General features: G+C 36.2%; 2 protein-coding genes across 2 annotated transcripts in view; both read right to left on the minus strand.

Moving 5' to 3' along the window:
- LOC140160392 (cholinesterase-like) overlaps positions 1-15925 on the minus strand; it is a 38734-nt gene that overhangs the window by 974 nt on the left and 21835 nt on the right. The window lies entirely within an intron of this gene.
- Positions 314-15053, minus strand: LOC140168734 (cholinesterase-like). The gene is made up of 8 exons (XM_072192146.1): positions 14700-15053; positions 14186-14348; positions 9426-9503; positions 5417-5535; positions 2960-3130; positions 2000-2622; positions 1277-1464; positions 314-318 (listed from the first exon to the last, which is right to left on the minus strand). The coding sequence occupies exons 1-8, from the start codon at positions 15051-15053 to the stop codon at positions 314-316; spliced, it is 1701 nt and encodes a 566-aa protein (XP_072048247.1).

The following is a 15925-nucleotide window of genomic DNA, read 5'->3' on the forward strand; positions in this document are numbered from 1 at the left end:
GATACAAAAGTTATATATCATATGAAAGAAGAAAATCTATATATTAATATTTGAGCACTTTTGTAAGCTCATATGAAATTCTTCAAATAGCCTTGTATATTTGTCACGTTGCATTTCAGCTTGCGCCCTTTTTTGACGATTTTCTTAAAAGTTTGCTTGTGCGTGTGGACAAACACGAAGAAATAACTACGGTAGTTATTTCTAACGCCGGCGAGCAACATATAAGCCTTGTTGAATCTCGCCATTGCAGACGATTCAACATGTTCAACAGGATTTGTTGACAGCCTCAGAAAAGTCTTAACCTGCTATTTTGTCAGTCTAAATTCAAAAATGTGTTAAATTACATTAATGACAAAAGACTTTTACACACATTATACAAAGCATAATATACACACCAATACACACAATTTGTGTGTATTCATGACACGTAACATGGTCGAAATTCTTGTGTTTAGGGCATGGAGGGGTGCTGAATTTTGCAATTGAAGAAATGGAGTTACAGGTCGTTTTAGTCCAAATATGTAGATTATAAGCTTTCCTGTCGACGCGTACGTCGTTATGAACACAAAACCCTTCATATTACATAATATTGAATTCCAAAGATTTAAAATGCTACCAGATTGTGCTAGAATGTGTTTTAACAAGAATCTATACAGAGTTGTCACATTAATTATCAATCCATACATTGTCACATTCAAACACAGAAAAAGGGACTGTTCAAAATTTAAGATGCCATAGGGTAATCATTTCTCATAGAATTTGAAATGAAACGCGTATGAATGACATTTTCGTAAAAAAAGGGGTAATGCAACTTTTAAAACATGGTCAAACATTTGCCATGTTTGTCAGGGGAAACTTAGAAGTTGTGTTACTTCTAGTTATCATGTAATCAATAGTAATATTATAATATTTTGCCAAAATACACGCATACGCAATGCAACTACTAGGGTGTTTCAATGTACTAATATGTACAATTATTGAATCATTCAAGTTATTTGATCTGTACATTCCCCAGATTTGGTTTAATCCAAGACACTACTGGTCATCTAACAGCATTTCGGATTGGTTCATAACTTGAAATGCTCATTTCAATTGCCAATTATGACCAGGCTGTAAACTATTTATGGTCAAACTTGCATTTGCAGATGATCTTATTAATACCCTCCTTGATTGGTTCAAAATAGGAAACAATATTCATTTTGGCCAATCGGCAGATAGTTCTTATGGGACTCATTAATCATTTTCAATAATAAAACAAACGAAGCAAAACACATACCCATCCAAGCTTCTAATTTCGGTATATATTCATTCCATACTCTGCATCTGGCTCTGTTTGGGTCTGGAATACTTCTCATTTCTGGGGCCAATTCTTGATACATCTTTTCATCCGGTGTATATTGCGGCCAATCTAAGTCATTGTCTTCACCGCTATTTTCTTCTCCTTCTGATGCAATGTTAGGATTTCTGAACGTTTTTAATAATCAGGAAAAATCAAATCATCTAATTATCGTAATCTCCCTTGTCTAAGTTATATGCTTACAAATAGCAAAGAAAAAAACAATTACTGGACACAGGCAGTTGACGATAAATTGGTAGTCGTGGACCATGTTTTGTCCAGATTCTGACAAACACGATAACATTCCTTCTGTGTGTGTTTTATTTTTTCATTTTGCTTTTTGCACGTTCAGCAAATTTCCATGATCATTTTAATTTTACAAAGACTTTTTACCCTGTTTACCAAATCCACACGAACGGTGTGTGTATCTGTATATTAAAGCACGTGAGAATGACTAGCATTATTGCCCAGTCAACATTTTACTTCTCTTCTGGTTAGTCGTAAAACCATCATACCAATCCTATATACACGAATGACACATACGTCATGTACGTAAAACCATTATACGTGACATTATTATAATTATGGATTCAGAAATTGTATTCAGTTCTTTCAGGTAATAGATAATTGCACCAGTTCAGATAATAAAGTTAGAAATCTTACCCAGTTTTTGCAAAGTTTGACCAGTACTGGATCATTTTCATCGTCATGTCTACTTCAACATCCGTTAGAGTTGTGCTATTCGGTAGAAAATGATACCCAAAGAACACAAGGTCGTCTGCGTGACATGCTCCGCTCCATGGTGTGTTGATAAGAGAATAGGAAGGGTGATGGTTGAAATAATATGCATAAACTGATCCAACATTAATAGCTTCATATGCACCACGTAGGTATACATCATTTGAACAGGCAAAATAATAATCACCTAACAATTTGCTAAAAGCGTCAGCGTAATTGGCGTTGGGATTTGATACTATTGAATCATCAAAATAAACGAGTTCTAAAACATCACGTTGGAGAGGTTGGAGAAACGGAGTAATCTTAGAAAGACTGATCATTTGCTCGAATACGGATGCATTAACGTGTGGTTTCTCTGTTGCGTTTGGGTAAAGGAACACCAGCTGCATGGTGCCTTCATCTGCATTGTAACCCGACATGATATCGGCTCTGTTGAACGATCTTTTTTCTATGAGAGACGATGAATCTTCTGGAAGAAAGTTGGCATGGATGACAGGACCAAAGGCTATTAACGCAGCGTCTTCCATCCCTTCTGGTCCATAAAGAAACTGTAAAATTACACAATCGTGAATAAGATACAGGTTGTTAAATACATATTGAATTGAGAGGATTTGTTTCACGTACGTCGTACGTGAATGTGAAACAATACTGCCATAAGTTTGCCCAATTATGATCGCAAGTCTCTTTATTTCAAACCCAATTTGATGAGGGATCTTTGAAAGATGCATGGGAAGCGTTTTTTTTATTGAAGTGTATGCAAAATTATATTCATATGAGTGTTCTTATTCGGTATTCGGTATCGGAGAATTAGATTTCTGTTTTTGACCTCATTGGCGTAATTTTACCCAGGTACTAACTGATCATACTAATGCATGCAGTACTTACACTCATGGTCGCATTAATAATATCATCAACAGGTGCATTACGCAGGCACTGATCTACAAGTTGTTCTGTGGTCTCCTCGTTGCACCCAACAAGCTTACCCAATGTAAATGCTCGTTTGGCGTGATTAGCCGTATCTATGTTACGTGCCCAAGGAGCAATAGCAACGCCACTCTGAAGAAAGAAAATTAAGATAAATATTGAGTACTAAGTAAAACAAAAACAAAACCTTTTGGTGCAGACCCATATTATTCATTAAGTAAATTACGCATGTTACCGAATTGAATATATGGTAGGGGGACTGATGATCATCTGACCGTGGGGGCTTTACGATGCAAAATACACAATGATGAATAACGATGAATACTTGGAGACAAAATGAACATGAAGAAGAACTGCGAGATGAAGATATATTTGTTGATCAACAATTTATTTATTTATGAAGAAATGCAAAATGGTGGGGATGGTGGTGTGGTCAAGCAAGGATGCTGGTATGTTGGAGACCAGTGCCTGACTGACAAACATGTGGGATGCCTGGGGTTTTATACCAGGTCAAGAACAAAGGATAGCTTTATGCTAATTACATGCAAATTACAATCTCTACTACAAATTTAATTATACCCAAAACATACAATAACAATAGGCACTGAGTGGCATTAACCTTGTTAAGAGATGGGGAAAGTGGGAGGTACCTATGCAAATGAGAGCAAACATTAGGTGGAAATTGAAAAGGTCAACTCACATTACATAATCAGTTACCATGGGCAAGAAAAATATGGGATGGCACATGTTATAAAGCATGATCATAATAAAGTGAGAAGTAAACAAACTTTTACTGAACTTGGAATATTGAACTGATGCATTTTGGAAAGAAAAACAAATAATTTGCAAAACAAGTTAACTTCTGAATAAGTTTTGATGGGAAACTCATCAGGTTGGAAATTACAAATTGGCACAATGATGGAATTGAACATAAACATAAAACCTAAACATATTTGGACAATTTGGACAATCAATAATTTAGGTTAACAATTAACAGATCAACATTTTGTTGTGATCTTCAAGTCCAAAACGAAAACAACATTTGTCACTTCAAACACATTTACGAGGAAGTATACCTTAATAAGAAAACACAAAATAATAGATAAATTAAGATCAGGTGGTGACCTTAATAAAAAGTTTCTAAATTTAGAAGTGTTGTCACTTTGCAGAACATTTTAAGTTCTACAATAATCATGTCTTTATAAATGACATATCCAAACAACAAAACTAATAAATAAACTTTCAAAATATCAAAACAAAACAATGCATAATCAAATTCTGCTGATTGCTATTAATTAAATAAATTGGTTGTGTACAAGTGAGATCAATATTTTCAATGACCCTCAACCAAAAACAATCATAAACAAGGCTCATTTTGGTGAGTCCTAAACAGAACAGATTTCAGCCAAACAAAATAATATTTTCATGATCAATAAACAGATCAAAACAAGTCCTATCGTTGGACAAAATCAAATCAAAGATGCATAAACTGCAATCTTAAAACAAAGTCCCTTATATCAGGCAAGATCAAAAGATCCAAAATATATCATAAACATAGGCATTAAAATTTGTCTTTGCAACAATTAAATCGCAATCAGAGAAAATTAAGTAACTTCAATTAAGAGACATCGTATACATGAGCACTTACGTTAAAATTCCTATGCGAGCCTATTTTGTCTTACACTACAAAATCTTAAAACTACAATATTTATATACAATGGTCATGGGGTGGTATTCTCATACCGGTTACACGCAAATTAGTACAAATTTAATTCTAACATTGGAACTTCTTTTGCTGTTGCAGTTGTTGACATGATATTGTGTAATTGGACGTCATGTCGATAGGTCACGTGAGAGAATGTCCACAAAATAATGATTTTAATAGTTACACGGTGGTAAGCACCAAGACGTAGCCTCTCAGATACATTGATTGGATCGACTTGAACACATTTCACCATATCAACCAAATATATAAACTTTTTTTTTTTGAAAATACATTCTTCATTTTTGGTCAAAGCATTAGGGTTGTGCAATAATTTTGTATATCTCCATGGTGGTTGACTTTTTGGCTGAAAAATAAAATGCCATGCTAAAAATCTGTGGAGGGGAAGCATTTCCGTCAGGTCGTAAAGAGAGGGAAAGCGATTTTGGCATAGTGGCTTGGGCACCATTTCGAACGTTCAAATATGAAATATTTCTTGCTCGGTGGGCTCATTAGGGGTGGGGTAAAGCTAATTTTGGCACACCATTTTGAGAATTAATCCTCGCCCGAGATATACATAACTATTGCACATCAACACCTTAGGCATGAAAATGTTTCAAGTTATAGTGTGTGCCAAAATATACTGTTAGGTTGGTTGATAAAGATAAATTTCAGGTACGAGAACATGGAGAACGAGAGTTCTGTTAATAACCCACCTGCATTATAGCACGGGAAAACAATCCTGCACTGAGTGGTGACAACGAATGCAAGCTAACACTTCCTGCACCAGCACTCTCACCAAATATGGTAACTTGGTCTGGATTACCTCCAAAAGCTGTGAATATTGTTTAATTGCCAAGGTAAATGACAGGGTACTTACAGGAACAAGTCGGGATATATTTTAGAAATAAATATAACATCGTTTGAACTCATATTGCATTACTTTATGATAAAATTGTAAAAGTACACCAACTTAACATTAGTTACATTTTTAAAAAGAATGAACAAGCTCGTATTCTAACATCAGTTAGAAAAATATCAGGCGAAACATAAACTTTGAATATAATTATTTATTTATTTAATTAAACTGGCCGAATGCCCGCACTCAGCCCGCCCCTTGCTAGCTGAGTAGATGGGAGAGATCACTCAATTAGGTAACATAATACTATGACGATTTATATCATACCCCTTTGTTATTGTTTTGTTCCGCCCACCCCGGTGCTGCGTGCAAAACCACATACCTTTGCAAAGTATGATATTTTGCATATGCAAAATTACATACTTTCCAAAGTATGTAGTTTTGCATATGCAAAACTACATACTTTACGGTCACTATGAAAAAATACAAGTTTTGCTGGGAAACCCCGTGCAGTTCGTGTTTGTGAATAAGGGCGCATGTCACAATGATTGGTAACTTTATATTTTAAAAGGTGATATAGCGGATGGTGTATGTAACAAATGAATTAGCAATATCTGTATCTGTCTCCACAATCCTAAAGTATTATAGGATACATATTATATAAATTATTCTTTGAAATTAGATACCGAACAGCACATACACGGCCTTGACCTGCGGTTGTCTAAATTCTGAGGGATTTGCATGCTGGTCAGGTAGAAAATAAATATACAGAGTGACCTTCAGATTCTCCGTGTTTGGTCAGACCTACCGTATAGGCGTAGGCTGCATGGGGTGTATCCTGCATAAATTAGTGTTATTGTTCAAACCTGAGACTAGTAGTATACCTCAGGTTCAAACACATATTTCACACTTCAGTTTCACACTTCAGTGCACGCTGCATGACTGTATGTTTCTGTTTTCAGGGATGATTATCCTAATGTCTAATAAATGATGAGGGACAGTAATTTGGTGTTCCGTATAATGTGTCCCTGCTCTCTAAACATGCGCGCATATAATGGATTATAGGTAATTTTCATTAGCTGGTATCATGCCTTAATCATAAAGTATAAATCATCACAACACAGATTATTAAATTTTTCCAACAGGTCTTTCAGACTATGTCGCCAATATTGTTCACAGATACGTTACCATATTTCTAATGGATAACAATCTGTGAAAATAATTGGCTAGATGAATGTTCTCATATGTGATGGATCAAGCAGGTTCCATAGTTATATTATATCGTTATGAATTCGGCAGAGTGACGAATCGAGAATTTTGAGCAAATTGAGTTACTGTATGCTTGTGATTATGTTTCAGGCGATCTTTCATTTCCACCAAAAATTAATTATAAATCTTACTTCCCGACGTAGATATTGAAATTGTGATTTGGACGAATCGCGCCTAAGTGCGATTAATGAATTTGACCAAAAGACGAATCATATACTTATAGCTGTACAAATCAGGTTGATCAATTGTATAGTGTAGCTGTAAACTCCGAATTTTCTATATTACATGTCATATACTGTTATTTTTGATACCAATAGGTAGCTATAGGTATCATCTATCCAGTGATGCCAAAATAAGTACAAACATTCCCCACACGATATTGCTATGGCGTAATTATGTCAGAGCGCCGTCGCAAAATTGGGAAATCACAGAAAATTATACACAAAATATAGGCCAATATTGTTATATCTACTCTTAAATCCTTTATTTCAACCGGAGTTTTCACTCAATATTACGGGGATGACTAATTATAACTTATATACCAAGTTTAGAATTTATAGCCTTAGGACAACCAGTAATTTTTACATAAAATCCCTAAATCAAGGATGAGTGCTATAGTTTACACGTAGTTGAATGCGGATTCGTCCCCGTATGTAACTCTTTGCGCAGCGGTTGACACTTTTTGGATTTAGCATAAAGCCGAATAGCTGTAAATACCTGTTTTGAGGGATATATCGATTGTTTCAGAATATGCAAGTATTGCAAATAATTAGTGCACATTCACTTCTATAATATACATTTCAAATGAGTGCTCACGAATGATCTCATACTTTAGAAGGGCCGATGGAATACTACCAATATTTTCAAAGGCCGTTTACTCAGAATAGCGATTTTGCGGATTCGTCACTCTGCCGTATTCATAACGATATATATGGAACATAACACAATGGTTTCAAAGTAAAAAAAATCAGGTCTATTAATGGCAAAAAGTCCTGACGTTACGTTCATGCCGTCACAGATACGTTACCTAAATTCTACTCCCCTCGGAAAAAACGCTGTGATAAATGAAGCCAAATACCACCATACCAGACTTTAATACATTGGGTGATGACTGATCAAGTATGGGTATTAAGTCGGTCAGTTTTTACACTTGCACGATTAAGACAAAGATGGGAAAGGGTTTCACAGATACGTTACCACTGATACGTTACCCCAATACGTACAAGTAATATTGCTCAAAAATGAAGTATTGTTGAAAAATCACCCATGCATTGTTTTGTGTTCTTAAACTATTAAAGTTTACGATTCTGAATGAATTTTATGAATTCTTTGTGGTTGGCATTTTGTCATTCCTGAGATCAAACTTGAAAGCTTTAACGATTAAGACAAAGATGGGAAAGGGTTTCACAGATACGTTACCACTGATACGTTACCCCCAATACGTACAAGTATTATTGCTCAAAAATGAAGTATTGTTGAAAAATCACCCACGCATTGTTTTGTGTTCTTAAACTATTAAAGTTTACGATTCTGAATGAATTTTATGAATTCTTTGTGGTTGGCATTTTGTCATTCCTGAGACCAAACTTGAAAGCTTTAACGGAGAATGGACCTATTGTCTATGCTAAGCTCTTTTAATCAAAATATCAGACTAGCTGGGAGGAAAGCCCAATAGACATAACATATATAAACCGCTTTCAAAACAAATCACTTGGCCCTTATTACCAAAATAGCTGCATGCTATAGTGGTCATACCATTTTTAAGATTGTCACAAAATGACCTACAATAACCCTTACGTGACCTTTGACCCCTATCAGTGTAGAATTTATATCAAGCTTGGACCAGTGCTTCCCATAGCCAAGGTTGGTCAACATTGGTGCAAGCATCTGACCCTAGTAGCAATTTACAGTTCCCATTTTATATTAAAGCCATATTATAACATTTGCTGAGGAAGACGCCCTCACTGATGTTTTAAAATTGTACTTTATTAAACCAATATACCCTGCAAAAATCAAGACTCTAAGTGCTGTAGTTTTGTCAAAATCCGTGATTTTGAATTAAAGGCTGATTCAGCGCTTTATTATTACGATGGAATTATTAGTCGAACGCATACACGATGTTCATAACACACAGTACGTCACGGCGTGCGGGACGGTGATATACACAACAAAGGGTCGTACCACAACATGACCGAAGGAGTGGTACGTATTGGCGACATGTGCGCTGGTAGAAAATTCCAATTTTTTTTGCTTTGCCGTAGTTGTTCGGCTCAAAAATAAAAGGGATATATCTGACAGTAAAAGCTAACATTTTATGGCAAAGAAATGATAATCTATTTTGTTTGAAAATGTTATAATATTGCTTTAATCTGTGAAAGCTGGAGTGAAAGATGACAAAACCGCGGAGAAAATACGAGGTGTTTGATGTTTTCACATTTCGAGCACATTGGGAACGCACGTGTTGTTTGTTTACATCTTACCGGTCCAGAGTCTTGGCCACCGCACTACCTGAGTTCACAGTTGGTACTCGATCAGGCAATCATGCTAATAGAAGGACTGGAATAGCCAATTTTGACTCAATATTCTGTGGTACTTGCCTGCAATATTCTTTTGTACCCATTTCATGGCTTCCACCTGATCAAGCATCCCCATATTACCCGGCACAACTTCGTCTCCTGTAAATTAAGAGAAAAATGGTTAATTAACGTTCACTGATATAAGTGTTTCCGCCCGGACTGACTCAAGTGTGTTTTGTGGCCGCCGACGAACAATGTATCTAAGCGGTTACACAGAGGGATTCCAGTACTGCCACATATGCACACGAGTAATGAAGTGAGAAATGTGTACGATAAAATCAGCAAAATGTACCGGCACTCTTCGGTTTTAAGCAGCGGCGTAGCTGGGATTTTTTCCAGGGGGGCAAGCCTGTATGGGTCGGGGGCCCAAATCCACCAAACAAAAATGGGGGTAGGTACGGGTGGTGCGACGCACCCCCTTCGAAAAGAAAGTGTACTTTTCAGAGTAAAAATATTAAAGAAAGATAAGTTTAATTTTTGCAATACAGTGGCCCAAGAGGGAAAATGGTAAACTGAGTTATTACTTCAGAAATTGCGCGCTCCAAGAGAAAAATTTGCTTTTTTTATTACTAACTTGGTCTTAATAGAAATGAATTTTGGCCATAATTCCTATTAATAATTTTGCTAAAGTGCGCTAAAAAAATTCCAATTTCAGACCATTTTAGCCCAAAATGAAGATAAATTTTACGTGAAGGCCAGTGCGCGAAGCGGGCAAAATTTTGCAATGTTACCATATTTCGTTCCAAATAATGGTGTTTTGGGGAAAATACATTAGGAAATTTTAGGGGCCTGAGCACGGACCCATCTGGTCTAATGGTAAATCCGGCCCTAAGTTTGAAACAGCTCAATGTTCATGATCGTAAATGACTAAATCGGCCAATTTTGTGTCGATACTGACAATTTTCGGTTGGGGCATGCAATACAAGAAACATGTCGTACACAGCCTTCTTGACCACCTTTTTCGACTTTTCATTTTGTGTTGGCCCTTTTATCGTTTTATTTTTATTAGTCAATATACTGCTCCTATCATGCCTATAGGTGCTTTTGTGCAATTAGCATTACAAAAGCTTTCTATTTCTTTGTCTTCAAGAAGTCAAGTATATTGTCGAGTATTGATAATAATCGTATGGAACTACATATTATCATATGGATTCCATCTTTCTCTTTCCTTCTCTCCCCCCCCCCTCTTTTAGTGCGCTAAAAAAATTCCAATTTCAGACCATTTTAGCCCAAAATGAAGATAAATTTTACGTGAAGGCCAGTGCGCGCGAAGCGGGCAAAATTTTGCAATGTTACCATATTTCGTTCCAAATAATGGTGTTTTGGGGAAAATACATTAGGAAATTTTAGGGGCCTGAGCACGGACCCATCTGGTCTAATGGTAAATCCGGCCCTAAGTTTGAAACAGCTCAATGTTCATGATCGTAAATGACTAAATCGGCCAATTTTGTGTCGATACTGACAATTTTCGGTTGGGGCATGCAATACAAGAAACATGTCGTACACAGCCTTCTTGACCACCTTTTTCGACTTTTCATTTTGTGTTGGCCCTTTTATCGTTTTATTTTATTAGTCAATATACTGCTCCTATCATGCCTATAGGTGCTTTTGTGCAATTAGCATTACAAAAGCTTTCTATTTCTTTGTCTTCAAGAAGTCAAGTATATTGTCGAGTATTGATAATAATCGTATGGAACTACATATTATCATATGGATTCCATCTTTCTCTTTCCTCTCCCCCCCCCTCTTTTAGTGCGCTAAAAAAATTCCAATTTCAGACCATTTTAGCCCAAAATGAAGATAAATTTTACGTGAAGGCCAGTGCGCGCGAAGCGGGCAAAATTTTGCAATGTTACCATATTTCGTTCCAAATAATGGTGTTTTGGGGAAAATACATTAGGAAATTTTAGGGCCTGAGCACGGACCCATCTGGTCTAATGGTAAATCCGGCCCTAAGTTTGAAACAGCTCAATGTTCATGATCGTAAATGACTAAATCGGCCAATTTTGTGTCGATACTGACAATTTTCGGTTGGGGCATGCAATACAAGAAACATGTCGTACACAGCCTTCTTGACCACCTTTTTCGACTTTTCATTTTGTGTTGGCCCTTTTATCGTTTTATTTTTATTAGTCAATATACTGCTCCTATCATGCCTATAGGTGCTTTTGTGCAATTAGCATTACAAAAGCTTTCTATTTCTTTGTCTTCAAGAAGTCAAGTATATTGTCGAGTATTGATAATAATCGTATGGAACTACATATTATCATATGGATTCCATCTTTCTCTTTCCCTTCTCCCCCCCCCCCCTCTTTTCCCCTTCTTTTTCCTCTCTCTGTCTCTCCCTCCTTTCTATTTTTTCCCTGCACTAGGGTGGGGGGGGCGGGGGCCCAAATAGACAATGTTTGCCAGGCTTATTGATAATAATCGTATGGTATTACATATCGTATGGATTCCCCTCCTCTCCCCTCCTCTCCCCTCCCCCCCCCTCTCTCTCTCCTCTCTTTTTTCCTCTCTCTCTCCATCCTTTTCGTCTTTTTTCCTTGCACTAAGGGGGCGGGGGCCCCAATATGCATTTGTTTGCCAGGGGGGAATTGCTACCTGCCCCCGGCAGCTACGCCACACACCGACATCGCCCGGTTAATAATTACTTTATACAGCCAGAGACACTGAAATGAATAGCCGGTATCGATACACGTGAATGTGCTATGCACGATTGATATTCTGACGATAAATCTTTGGATACCGGGGTAGAAAATGATGAATATCTCCCGTAAATGATTTCGTATAAAGAAACCAGATTTGGTTCCTTGCACTTGAACATATATGTTCAACGGATATTATCGTCGTTTGTTAGCGTGTTGAGAATGAACCATTGCGTCTTGAACTGACAGAAATATTCTGATTTTCTGATGTGAGCGCTCACTCACATGGCGTATACACACAGAGGTCACACACTGCGTAGTAGCACTCACTCACATGGCGTATACAAGCTCACTTACACACAGAGAAGTCAATTACCGAGTTATTGTCAGTAGCCTTAGTCGGGATGTCCCTCGGCTCATTATGCGTCTCAAAGGTCGGAACAAAATGGCCATGCGTGGCTGTGGATTCAACCTACCATGGCGATTTCTGCCATGAAGATATCGGGGCGATGACACTGTGCGCCACTGGTTTTAAGCACATGTATATTTAAAAGTGACTTACAACAAGTGGGAAATGTTGGTCCATTATGCTTGTTTATCCTATAAATAGGTATGTCACAGTGGCTGCACAATAATTCTGCTACACTGTGCATGCAAGCATAACAGTGAATTGAAAAGGGCGCGCTTCAAATTTGGCCAATTTTAGAAAACATCCATGTCGATAAATGAATTTCTTCATATGCTTCATTTATCCAAATTGTTTGAATTTTTAATATATGGTGTGTGAAGCCTTCCCGAGGCTACCATCGGGTCCCCCCAAATTAAAAATTGTTTTGTTTAAGAACTACTGCCTGTTTTTATGGATTTTTGAAGATCGCTCATAAATCAGTAAATATAAGCCTACTGAAGTAAAGGAACTACCACCATTTAGCTGAAATACTAATCTTTCTTAGCATGTAAATTAATTCCGTCGACAACAAATGAAACACTTCCCTAAAACCAGTTGAAGCAAAACATTAATCAATGTTTTTTTAGGGAGTAATTTTCCAAACCACAATAGCTCTAAGCCATTGTGTGTGTCCAAGGCCATACTATTTTTGTATACGCGGTACAGTAAAATTGCTGTTCATTTTACCGATTATCCTCCCATGTTAATCCAGATGACAAAATGTTAATTTAAAGTCTCATTGCAACTGAATTTTAATTTTTACTTTTCGGACTTGGCTTTGAGTAATGGTGACACATACCATGTTTACAGTAAAAATGAAAATTATATTCCAGACACCGTCAAAATGTCAAACTTTTAATTTTTTTGTATTGTTTTTAAATAATTAACTGCAGTTCATTTATTCAACCTCATAACAGGATCATACTTAAAGATTTATGATGAATGAACAGACGTTCATTAAATATTGAAAAAAACCCAAAATTACTCATGCCTAATTTGCATAATAATATCATAAATACATAATTAGCTGTAATTACCTAATTTGCATAATTAATTACTTTTTGTGTATTTTTTGTCATCAATTGAAAGAACTTTGTATACATATGTGTGCAAAAAAAACCGCACCTTTATATCATGTACGGTTTTCTATTGGCATCAATTGTGCATATTAATAAGCTGAACTTAGTCATTTTTTGAGATTTAATTTGTCTGCAGATTGGCCGAAATGGCTAAAATAGTATATTTGATTAATTTATTACAATTATTCAATGATGGATTTTTTAATTTTGTTTTCTGTAACGAAGTCAGGAAAGATAGGCATTTAACATGTGCTATTTAAATTAACGCTGTTTTTCCAAGCAAGCGTCCAAATAAACCTTCAAAATCTCGAAATGTGCCAATTTTGTCATTACAGCCATTTGTGGCAGGATTTCATTCCATCTACGAGCATCTTTAAATTGACATTACATCACAATGCATTGACCGATTTCAATTCTGTTTTTTTTTTTTTGATGCTTTAATAAAGCTTAATAATGTAGGAACATTAAATAACGCGTTTCTGCTGCGATTATTTTTGAGGTGATATACCTACTATAAAGCATAACAAGGCGGATGTTGCATAACGCTCTGCATGGAACACTACGAAATTAGCAATCTCCCTTTGTAACTGCACATGAGAATACACATACCTGTAGAAAGGAATCCGAAAGCATTCAATCTGTAGTTAATAGTAACAACAATGACGTCACCAAGGGCTGCTAAAGGGTGCGCATCCATTTCCTCCATAAAGCTTCCGGCTCCTATAGCATAACCTCCGCCATGTATCCAAAACATCACTGCTGCATTGGAAGGCTTTTGTAGAAATAATTTAAAACAAATAAGCACAATAAAAGTTTTCTTCAAACTTTAAGTTATAGATTGATGAGTGATAGGATTCATCTACAAAATAAATAAATAAATAAATAAATAAAACCTTAAGGAGCAAGAATTTTATATAATATTATATATATTATACGGTATATATATTTTTATAAATTAATAAATTATTCGTATAAAAAACTTTTCTTTGATCTTAATAACTGTAAATAATGTACATTGGCACTTGCGGTATACCTTTAAAAGAATAAATTTGATTCCCAGTTGATTATTAGTTGATTGCTTGAGTTTGACACGATTAAAAACTGTCCATTATTATTATCATACCTTGGACTGTGGAACAAACACATTCAAGACAAGACAGTCCTCATCCATGTTCTCTGTTTTGAATGCAAAGAAAGGGATTATCATTTGTGGACATATCTTGCCATACTTCTGTGCTGTAAGTTCTCCCTTCCATTCCTTAGGCACTGGTGGCTTAAATCTCAATGGTCCAACAGGTGTTTCAGCGTAAGGAATACCTAAGTATGCATCCACCTCATGGTTTACGCCATTAGCTTGGAATTGATATCGTGTTCCAGTGATTTGTCCCTGTTCTACTGATACTGTTGGGTCACTTGCAAAGACGGAACATACCAACAGGAGCAATTGTATAGCCCCTTTCTGAATATCGAGTACCATATTTAGTGAGTTCGGAGAGCGCTGTATGTATACGCTCTACTTGTACTTTGGAGTATGTGGGTAGAGCGTGTAAGTTATCTAACGAAATATATAGTATTTGGATAGCGTTATCTGGTTACGGTTATCATGATTTGAGGATATGTAAATATTAGACACATTTGTAATCTTCTGAAGAAACTAGCTCTGACGTAAAAGTGCAAACTATTTTTTCTTCTAGTTACTAAACAGTTACTATAAGGTAACCATGTAATAATTATACATGTACTGTAGTCCTATTATTAAAACAAATTAATTAAAGTGAAATTGTGTAATGAACTGCTTTCGAGGTGAAACTGGGGCAGAATGTCACTTGCGAGTAAAAGTACAGCTTAGTTAGCCAATATCAACATGATGTCATAAGTTCAAATATTTTTCTAACATATTGGACTAACACCATACCTTTTTTTAACAAAATAAATAGTAATGGAAAGAAATGTGCAAATTATTTTTAGCACAAATAATTTTGACAAAAAATGACGTCACGGACATAAACATATCAATCTCCTAATATACAGCCTGTCTAAAAAAAATTGTGCAAGAGAAAAGCGCCCTCTGTGGCAATTAGATAATACCGTTGTGACATGATGCTTACATCATCGTCAAGGGCGTAGTCTTAGCTCTCAAATGCCGTTCATTCTGTTCAATTTCAATTGTGATTTTACCCTTTCGTTGTTAAGAAAACATATCTCGAGATTAAAACAAGCAAATTGAACAGAACAAACGGCATTTGAGAGCTACACCCTTGGCGTTGATGTGAGCGTCCTGCCACAACGAAAGTTTTTAATTGCCAAAGAGCACGCTTTTCACTTGCACAATTGTTTTTGAGACAGGCT

This window comes from Amphiura filiformis, chromosome 1, assembly GCF_039555335.1.
Source record: "Amphiura filiformis chromosome 1, Afil_fr2py, whole genome shotgun sequence".
NCBI lineage: Eukaryota > Metazoa > Echinodermata > Ophiuroidea > Amphilepidida > Amphiuridae > Amphiura > Amphiura filiformis.